Here is an 11,096-nt window from a genome sequence, read left to right on the forward strand (position 1 = left end):
GTTGTGACAGGTGGGTGGGGTTAGTGATGGTTGCGTCGGGAGGTGTGCAAACTCTTGCATGCAGGTGGTTGAACGTTTGAGGGTGAGGGGTGTTAGCATTCGCACAGTTAGCCAGGAAGGCCCACGGAGGTTAATGGTACTCCTAAGGTGAGGACAGGGTGGTATCATCAGTCTCGTTCATGGCTGGTAGTAATGGGGTTAGTGATGGTTAGCACCGTTCTGCGGTTAGCCACAGGCACTGTCGGGTGCTAACACTGTTAGCACTCTCCTCAGGCTACCATTTGAAGTCACATGTCCAGATTGTTGCTCTGGTAGAGGTCGTTTCTTGACATTAACAGTCTCACGGTCAGGCTGTCCCCTCCGGCCGACAGTGGATTTGAGTTACAGGCTCCTGTCATTTCAGACACTCACCCAGGGCTGCTCGAAGCTGTAGGTCCTCCTGCGGTCGTCGGGGTCATCGGGGATGCTCTGGGACTGTTGGAACTCCTGCCTCAGCCTCTGTATCCGGTCGTGGTTGCTAGGGGCTAGTCGGTTACTGGGCAGAGAGGAGAGAGAAAAGAGGGGGGGAAGATGGATGAGTGTGTGAGGTCCATTGTGAACAAGTGACCTGGTTTCATCAGCGCAGGCGGAAACGGCCTGAACGATGAAGTCCACGTCCACGAACTGATCAAACACACCGTCGACACTGAGAAAAGCAACCCAGATACGTTCAAACCCAGAGCAAACGTACAATGTGATGAGCGAGGGCAGAGCCAAGAGCGGGCTTACAGCAGAGCCAGCAGCAATATGAATCAAACTAATGTGCCTCTGATGTATTATTCATACAGTGAACAAAGACTGGTGGTGAACGGTGAGCAGTACCACAACACACCCCTCCTGGCCTCGTATCATTCAACTACTGCACTGCTGTTGTCTGGTGCTGCCCTGCGGTGCTCACATCAAACAATGCTGCCTTCACTGTACCTTTCCCATAGTTCAATGGACAAATGCTGGTCACTCACAACTATGTGCTCAACACCTAACTATTTTAGAGGTGATGGAGTCTGAAATGTCCTGTGATTGAACGTGATGTTTGCCAGCTGTACAGTGAGGGTTTGTGGGTTGTCAACATGTCTCTGCTAACGCTAGCGAATGTGATGCAAGTTGTACAGTGTTGACATCCATCCATCCATCCATCCATCCATCCATCCATCCATCCATCCATCCATCCATCCAGCTTTAGTAAAGGTTTATTTCTTATTTTTTAGAGTTTTTCTCTAAAACCAGTTCAGTCCCTGAGCTCATAAAGGAAGAGATATATATGTACAAATAAGAGGAAAGGTTGGTGTTGAATATAAAGGTTTGGCCTTTTACTAAAGAAACTAATGAACACATTTTCCTTTAAAGCGGTGTGTGTGAATAGAAGTGTCAGGGTCAGTGAGTGAAGGACTGGGGGGGGGGGGATGTGAGTTTTCAACTTTCTAACTCCGCCAGGAAGTTCCTGACTGTCTTATCTCTTAAACTCAAAGGGTCAAACCTTTCCAGCCCCAAAGCTCCCCTAAGTTTGGCTTTGCAGACCTTTTTCTGCTTACACAGGAAAACTTTATAAGTGTTAAAAACACAAAAAACACAAAAAAAACATGCAAAAAAACACAATCTGGGAACGAATAAAGGAAATCCATCCTTATTATCCGGTTATAGTAGCCAGAATATCAGTTTGTCTTCATGAGGTCCAAGTACGACTCCATATAGGTTTAATATAACTGCAATAACTATTTAAATTCATTTCATCCACCAAAACACCCAGACAGCGGGATCATAATGCTGTAACCTAAAGCACAGCAGCAGCACCAACTTACCCAGCTATTAACTCCAGACGCCCACAATGGAAAAGCCAGAGCCAGTCAGGCCTGTTAAAGACCAGGAACCTGTCACATGTGATCCTGCTAATCTCCATGATATGTAACACAGCCGCCTGGCCTCTTCAGAAAACAGCTGACCTGATAGGCGGTACATGCGTGACCCTCTGGCTGTGTCAAGGCCTCAATGCCAGGCGCAAAAAAGGCTCATCTGACAGCGAGTAACCTGTAAACAGATGTCGCAGCACTAGAAAAAGAAATCACAGAGACGGGAATTTGTCTCTAATTTGAGTCAGTCCTCAATGTCTGTCAGCTGAAAGATGCTCCCTCTCCTGAGCCCGCCGGTCGACCTTGTAATCAGAAGTGTATCATCATTAAAGCAACCTGTACGCCCGTCTTATATGTGAGAACCCGAGAGACCGGATGGAAGAGAAACTCAAATAAAGGGATCAAAGATCTCCAATCTCCTAGTCCGACAAAACACCGTAAATCAATCAGAGAAAGAGCAACGCTTCACTATAACTGTACTGCCAAAAAAACCCCAGAGACAGCGAGGAACAGTGGGCTGAGATTTAGCCTGAGATGAGCTTCATCCTCTGGACAGGCTCACTCAATATCTGGCACTGCTGTCTGGGGCTGAAAGGTCACTGTGGCTTTGTTGAGTGGAGCGTCTCTGGGACTCAATAACAGGACTGTGGCTTGCTGACTGGCCTGCCAGCAGAGCTGTTTGTGGCGAGATGCGCCCGGCCGGGCGTGCCTCCTGAAAAGCTGTCTGTCTCGCTCTTAAGCCTGGGAAGGAGGGAGGCTTCGAGGAGATGCAATGTCTGCGCTGTGGGCAGCCTTTGACTGCAGAGCTGTGCTGTTCTAATGCAGCGCGGTGAAGCGATGGGATCGCAAAAAAAATGAAGCCAATCTGGCTAATCTGAAGGATTTAGTGATGTTGAATTGATCCACCTTTTTTTGCAGGATCTGAGGTCTGTGCTGTGGCCGGACTGCAATCTCAAAACCACAACATGATCTAAGATTAAAAAAAACAAAGCTTTGAGAGCAGGATGGAAGCAATTAAAGGCAGCCACAGAAGAGGAAGCGGTCCAAATTGGACCCAAGTCCGAGCTAATAGGATTTATCAGATCTGTGCTGTCACTTCAAAATCCCCCCTGACATTGATGCTGCTTCCACGCATCCCAATCAAAGCATGCCAATACACAGAGCGAAGGCATCTATGAGGCGATGCACGGTAAGTGACGGGGGCAGCTGACGGACGGAGTCCTAATCCTGTGGATTAGAAATGAATGGCCTCATTCACACAGGCTGCTCTTCCCATGCCTATAGGAGCATCCCTCAGACCCACCACAAGCTGCACATGGGCATAAATTTAAGAGCCGTGCACTCGTTTAGAGGACTTGGTGACTTTCAGAGGATCAATGTGCCCTTGAAACGAATGCAAATCTGAGGATGTGGGCAGTAAAAAAGAAACAGCTGTATTTGACCCCAGTAGCCACCAGCTGGACCAGCCGAGCGCGTGAAGCACAGCGAAGCGCCGAGGCCTGCGGGATGAGAGATTCAAGTGGATCTTGTGTCTGTTTTGTGATGAGGGTCCTCGTGGCGAGTGGTTCCAAGTGGGGTGACCTTGAGGATACCAAGAGCAGCATTGTTGGTTCACACTTGCTGAGAGCGTCACCCCAAAACATGCAGCGCACATGCAGCACTGCGCGAAGGACCGCTAACAAAGCCGGCCGAGCCAGCGGGTCTAAAACCTCCTCACAGTCTGTTTCATCTGTGAATGAAAGGGCATCTTCTTCCCTCCAAACGAGCAGACGCTGATTCAAATAAAATCACACCTCGCTCTTAATAATGCACGCATTGTATTCTGTGATAGCCTATCTATTTCATTTGCCAATAATCCTTAATTCATAATCATCAACTTTTTAATTAAAAGCCACCATCTTAATTAAACATTTAATTAAGTATGGGTAGTCATGGGATTCCCATCTCGAATGTGACTGCTGTACTGACTAGCACGCCGGCCTGTTAAATAAACATTAACTGATGTAGCGATACGCACAGTAAGAAAGCAGTCGCGAAAACGTGTTTCCCCCGAACGCAGCAGCTGTGGCGGTTAGTTTCTGTAATCTTATCAGATGGGGGAACGAGGCCCTACATCCTGCGACAAAGAGAGAGCAGCTGGTGGAGCCTTTCTCTGCTGTGAAAAATGAACTGAGATGCTGGAGATGATAATCCAGGTCTATTGATCGAAGGCTCGCAGACAACTAGGAGGGAGACTGATGCCCTTGCTAACTGGTGCTAGCGGCTAACGCTCCATCTGTGAGCAGTCGCACGCCAGCGTCTCCGTTGTGTGCCACAGCAAAGCCGCAAAGATCAGCCTGCCCCCCCCACAGAAATCCACACTTCTACACTAATCTGACACTGATGTTGCTGCTGCTCGTTAGCGATTGGTGCATACTAGAAAGACTTTCATTTTAATGATGAATTTACCTTTTCAGTGTGAAAGATGGGCTGTTGATGTACGCTACAAACCTCAGCTGCCAGCATATTGTCTCACAGAGGAAGCAGCAGTGATGAACTCAAGGTGAAGCACAATTTAACCAAAAATCTGTGTACAGTTATGCTAAAATACACAAGCATTAGCCACAGAAACCAGAAGGTTTAATGCTCTTCCTGAAGAGCAGCAGTGTTGTTTAGTTTAGTTATTTGTGCAAGACTTAAGATGAAGTCCACTTTATGTTTTAATGCGCTTTATACGAAGATACTTTCTAATAAAATGTCTGCAGACTTCTTCTGGTTGCATGATTTTTAAAGACTTGGGTTTTGTTTTCGGAAAGCAGCTTTTTTGTGGTAGATTTTATTTGCAGAGCTTCAGAGACGAGACAAAGTTTACAGCTTGGAATATAATGTTTTATATAAAGTTACGCTCCTCTTTGACGAGTGATGTTTAATCACTGCGGCTGATTAATTGGTGTCTAATGAGCCGATGTGGGCGAGGCAAAATACAATAAGTAGAAAAAAGAGAAGCTGGTGAATGCGTACTGTCTGTGGGTGAGCTGTTGAAAAAACACCACACATGTTCAGTTGGTCTTCTTCGGGTACATAAAGGTTAAGAAGGATTAGCTCAGATGCTTGACTACTCACCGCCTCACTGGTGTCTGTTGATGCGCTGGAGAGATTAAAGGGGCCAGGAGGCCACTGTGTCTGTTGTGTCTGAGGCCATTTAGGCTCTTATTAACCCGATCTTGCTTTTACTCTGGATTACATGGGCTTAACCCTGAAACACTGACAGAGCCAAATTGATCTGCAGAAACATAGCAATTAGATGCCAATCGATACAATATCTCCACACTTAGCGACTCATTATCAAATCCCTGGCATTTGCCTCCTCACGTCAATTGAGTGAGCGCGAGCAAAGTGGGACTGCGTGTTGATGAACTGCACAAACAAATCAGTTAGTATGCAAAAGAAGATAAACAGCCGAGCAGAGTTTCCCATTCGGCCAACGAGCTCGTGCTGACAGGGAAGTTAAGAGGCTGATGAATTTAGCTAACACCTTCTGTAACCCAGGCCGGATCACACCCAGGCTGCACGTCCGCGGCCCGGCCCGGCCCGGCCCGGCTCGGATCGCACCCCTCCCTCCTCAGAGGGCACGGCTCTGGTGCAACGCCAGCATGCCGTGCCAAGCTGAGTGGCTGAGTGTGTATTAGTGTGTGTGTTCAGCGGGAGAGAAACACGGCTCTTGAGTTGAGTTGGTGAAATGCTGCAGTAGGAGGAGGAGCAGTCACTGGGCAGCTTCAACAACTGCAGCTCTGCAGAGAAACGTAGGCTGATTTGACTGCACATCATCATTTGACATTAGTCATGATTCAAGTCGGAGTGTGATGAGTCACACAGGAATACTGTACTTTGGCTTCCTTCTCCATCATTTGCAGAGTTTGAGTTTGAAATCATCTGAAACAATGCTCAATAAACTGAGTGCGTTTCATCCCACAGAGGATCTGTCGTGTGTTGGACTGAGACAATTCGCTCGTTCTCTTCAATCCAACAGTAAGCCACTTCTCTAAAAATGATTAATTCTGTGCAGCGCGTGAAATCTCACCCCGATGCCGTCCTGCGACTTACAGTAACACTCGTGCATAGCAGACGGTAAACACTGGAATCCATCGACGGAACGGATTGAATTTAATTGGTTTTCAGTTTTATAGGCCATCTCTATTTTTCCAGGGGCACCGCTGGTCAGAAATGTCAGAGATGGTAATATAATATTTGACTGATATTAATGTATGCACACGTACGCACACCCACGCTTAAAGCCAGATGGGTAACTGGGCTTGGGTTTCAAGCCGTGGCGCCACTGGAGGAAATAATGGCGTGGCGTGTAGCAATATTTTAATTCATGGGCCAATTTCATGGTTGCACACATCAGCGTATCGATGCCGGCCTGATGCTTACAAGCAAATAAATTGGACTGCATTCCTGATATCTGTAATCCTGCCCTACTTTTAATGAAGGTGGGGAGCACGCTGTCCTATGTGGGCCATTTAAGTTTCATTACTCAAATCCCCATCGGACTGCGCGCTGGAGCAACATTTGACTGTGTCGCCGTAATATCTGCAGAGTCATTTCACATGTGGTTTACAGGAGCTGCAGTCCCACCGCCTCTCAGACGCTTTCAGGAGCTTCAACTCTGAGATCACGATGAGGAGACTGAGTTCGATCTAATCTCATGGATGCATTCAGCGTAAAATACTACAAGATTACACGTACTGTTGAACAACGGCCTGCCACACCTCTGCTACGCCTCTGCTACGCCGACCATTCAAAGATCCAAAGTCAAAGCTGGCTTCATCAGTGGGATCTAAAATAGAGCATGTTGATGCTCTCTACCCCCTAATTTCCACCTGGCACATATCTGCATGCATAGGGTAGACAGGAAGTCAGACACAGGAACGGTAGAATCCAGTAGATTTTCAAAATAAAACACCCTGTGCAGACTCCTGTTTGCACATCAACAATAAACACAGTTACAAAAAAGAACATTTAAGCCTTCATACCCATTGTAGAAACACAAAAAATGACCAAATAAGCACAATCTGGCAGGCAAAATGCGACCGGTGGAGACTGGAGATGCGTGGAGGATGGAATATGGATGGCTGTAAGTACAAAGTTTCTGACTTTGACACCGGAGAGTGTGATTTTTTCCATCCATCAGCTTTAGTTACACCCACATAACAAAAGGTAATCCGTAGAGGTGGCCCGTATGAGCCGCTTTGGAGGCAATGACAAGCTACTCTGTCATCAAGGGATGAGGAATTGCTTAAATCGATCACTATTATTAGTCAAATTTGTCTTGCAGTAAAACAGACACTGCAAGCTAACTGCTGCAATCTCCTCCAGCTCTCCGCCTCTTTGTTCTATCTGCGATAAGCTGCGATTCCTTCCTCCCTCCTTACACTGAAATGCTAAATAGGTAAACGGAAAGCCGCGTTAACGCCGCCTCACAATCTGACATGCCATCACGCTGATGTAAAGGTGACAAAGCAGCGTCTGAACTCATCCATCAGACAGATGATGATCTCTGCGTTGGGAAGCACAGTAACGACGAGCAGGTAAGCCCGGACGCTGCTCGATGGAGGCCGACACTCCCTCCTCTCTCTGTGGTTTGAGAGATTCCAACGGGCTCACAGAAATCAACAGATTCTTTGTCGCCTTCAGTCGTCTGTCTGCGTCCTCCTTTCTATTCGTCTCACACACATGTGAACGCACACACTCGTGCCTCGTCTCTATCACACCTCGCTTCACCGCTCTCTCCCCTTCACACGCCGACACCGACTGGAGGGTTAACGGGAGACGGCATCTATCACGCCGCGCCATTCTATCAGTCAACGGACAGATCTGCGCTGTCAGATAAGCCTCTTACTCTGTAATATATCTGAGCTTCACAACGCCGTTATGATCCCACCAATCATAACTAATGCTTGCAGGCCACTAGTCTTTATGATTCATAGCTGATCACCGTGATTCAGCACATCCAGCCACCTGGGGAAACTGTAACCAGGCAACAAGATTTGGATAAAGGGTGTTCTGAGTTAATGGCTCCACCACAGCCAGCATCGCACCCGACTAATTATTCCTTTCTGTGTCAACATGGCCGTAAAGTAGGCTCTTCCAGCCCATTAACTTGTAGTGGTGCTTTAACTACTCTGTGGAGAAGTGAAATCGAGTTTCAACCTGCCTGTGCCCACGAGGGCCGCGTTCTCCTACAGGTTGTGCAAATTACTGGCAGAGTTTGAGGACGCGAAGCGCGAGATGAAAGCGTGAGGGGAAGAGGAGAGGATTTTCAGACCGGCAGGGTGAGTGCGCCGTCTTATCAGCGGTGGATTAGGGAGGCATTAAAGAGTCCAACTTTCTTTTTTACATTTTTATGAGGTCTCAGCTAAACTAACCATTGATAACAAGGCCTGACTTCTTCATACTCATGAATAAAGTTCAGTCCGAATCAGAAACTGCATTCGCACAAGTTCTTTGGCTCTTGTCTTTTGCTGCTGGCTGAGCTTCACAGAGTGTAACTTGGAGATTCTTTCTTTGTTTTGAGGAAAGGATGGAGTCTGAAATATTTCAGCTTCGGCAGTGGTTCTCGTCAGGATGCGGGAGACTGCTGTTGGCCCGTGTTTCAAGGAAAGTGCAATGTACCTATAAAAATACTAGATAATTGGGGTCAAAATGAGCCTCTGGTTGCAAAAACGGCACCGACCCCCACCGAATGTGCCGTCACGCTGGTGAACCGGAGGCTCGAACATGTTACGACCTCCAGGTAAACCTAAAAAAATGGCAGTGCAAAAAAATGTATGTCCAAAAACACAAGATTTGATGTGAAAAAGGACCAGAAAGGAGTCATAGACAAAGCATCCAAAAACCCAAACAGATCCAAATAGCAACAGAAAAGGGGAGAAGGTGTTTCAAATTTGGCAAAAATAACGGTAATGAATAATAAGGAGTGGCGCTATTGGACGCCTGAGATCCAAGGAGTCAGACTCTTTGTCCATATCAAAGGCTGATTTACACAATGCAGCCTACATTAGCTCGCTGCCACAATGATCTGTACATTAGGAAGCGGACAGTGCGAGTGTGCCATTATTCACAGCGAGCACAGAAAGGACTCATCTCCTCTATGACAGCAGAGTGGATCACCCTTTAAAGGCGAGAAAGGAAATGAGCGACGAGACAGAGAAAGGAATAGTGAGATAACAGTCATTTGGGCTGCGGCTGAGGCGATTGTACGCCGCTGAAGGAAATAAGTAGAGCGGGGCTAAATTGGAATTCCAAGCCCAGATTTGGTGAGAAAGGTAAGGGTTTGGCTGATGCATATCGCCCAGATAATTCTGGTGCTGGGCTGGGCTGGTGAGGAGGGAGAGCAGGGAGAAATGAAAGGGAGGGGAGGGAGAATGACATCGAGAGAGAGAGAGAGAGAGAGAAAGGAAATCGAATTGGAGCAGTCTAATTTCTGGGGCAGGCATCATGGTCCAGCTCATACGGCACTCTCTCTTCCCCTGTCACGGCGACCGGGGGGGGGTGACGAATGGACGTCTCACTTGTAATGGTTCCCATTTTCAGAGAGCTGTGCGGTGCTGGCCGACGGATGCATCAGCAGCATCTGATAAATCATAATCTAAGTCAAATTAGGATCCATTATCATGAAGAGGCAGGGGGCCCTTTTCCCTCTGTTTCAGGGCTGCGTCGGAGGAAAATGAGACTAGAGGCATCTTGTGACAGCAGGCAATTTTGAGGGAGAAAGAGTGAGTATCTGATGTATGATTGCCATGGTAATGCGTGTCCTAGATGCCAGGCAGACTGCTCAGACAGAGGCTGGAGTTTAGCAAAGCCATGATCACAACATGAGCTCATTCATGTGCACTTAAAGCATCCATATCACTGCTTCCTGCAAACGCTGCCTGGACGACGTTTTCATCGACATGTGGACGACAGTCAGGTGTGTGATCGTTTTAAAGAGGCAGTGTTTGCATGTTATATTTAAAGATTTGCTCTGTGCTTAACATTTGTTTTAGTTCTGACAAAGATGTAAAAATGTCAAATTAGTATACAGCGACTCACGTCTGCTCTTATCTATAAAACATTTCGGTTTCCCAGTCGTCTCTGAGCACAGAGCAAAACATTTGTTTTCCCAAACAAATTCCTCCTGGGAATGGAGCAGAAGCGCAGCAGCATTCATTAAAAACTGGGACTTCATGAAATATTCAATGTACGGCAGCGTTCGGAGGCAGGGACGTGTTTTCCAGAGCACCAAAACAAATTTTTAGATTTTGTGTCAAAGAAAACCACCAAATTTTATTTTTCTTGTCCGCAGCTCGACTGTAAAAACAACATGACAACACGTGATGTTTCGATTTGTGTGGCATCGTTTCTAAAAGCTAAGCCTCCTCTTTGACGGGTGAGACCTTGATCCTCTTTCACGCTGGAGTAAATGTCAGCGATGCGATGGGTTTTTACTGTCGGTGGGCTGAAAACAAAACAACGCGCAGGGCTGCGTCGGTGGAGGAAAGTTGCTTCAGGTATCGGTGAGACATCCGAAATCTGATCCAGGAAGTCTGTTTCTGAGTAAGAGATGAATGTACCTGAAGGCTTAAGTACTGTACAGGTGTCAATTCAGTTGATAAGAGCTGAATTGATAAGATCAACATCAATACAGTTCAAATGGTACGTGGACTGTTTTATATGCCGCTTTTCTAGTCTGACAACGACTCAAAGTCTGCATTCACCCTTTCACACACAGTCATACGTTGGCTCATTGGGAGCCTTTTTAAGCGTTCGCACACCGATGGCACAGCATGGGGTCCGGCATCTTGCCCAGGGATACTTCGACACGCAGAGTGCTGAACGGCCGCTCGCCCTCCTGAGCCACATCGGTCACGTTTCTCACGGCCCACCCGTCACACACGCAGACATGTGGTGGACACACACCCCTCTGGGGGACGAGCTGTGGATGCTGAGCTCACTGAGTGGACGGCTTCAGTGTGGTAGCTTACACTTGAGGGCAAACACATGTGGACGAGTGCGGCTACCTGCGAGAGGTCCAATGTCAAAGCTGCGTTTTCTTTCCCCAACGGAAACAGTGCTTCTTCTTCTGCTGCTGCTGCTGCTGATTTAGGTTTATTATGTGGTTATTCTCACTTAACGAGAGAAACTGGGGTTATTCAACTGTACATACTGAGGTTTGGCTCAACCACAAAG

At 47.3% G+C, this 11,096-nt stretch overlaps 1 protein-coding gene across 7 annotated transcripts in view; it reads right to left on the reverse strand.

Annotated features, from left to right (window-relative positions):
* Positions 1-11,096, reverse strand: part of LOC139338423 (partitioning defective 3 homolog) — a 203,022-nt gene that overhangs the window by 13,721 nt on the left and 178,205 nt on the right. For all 7 annotated transcript variants that reach the window (XM_070973405.1, XM_070973404.1, XM_070973401.1 and 4 more), the window contains one exon: positions 412-535. In XM_070973405.1, coding sequence (XP_070829506.1) covers positions 412-535 — 124 coding nt within the window. The remainder of the gene's footprint in view (positions 1-411; positions 536-11,096) is intronic.

The sequence above is a fragment of the Chaetodon trifascialis genome, chromosome 11, assembly GCF_039877785.1.
Source record: "Chaetodon trifascialis isolate fChaTrf1 chromosome 11, fChaTrf1.hap1, whole genome shotgun sequence".
NCBI lineage: Eukaryota > Metazoa > Chordata > Actinopteri > Chaetodontiformes > Chaetodontidae > Chaetodon > Chaetodon trifascialis.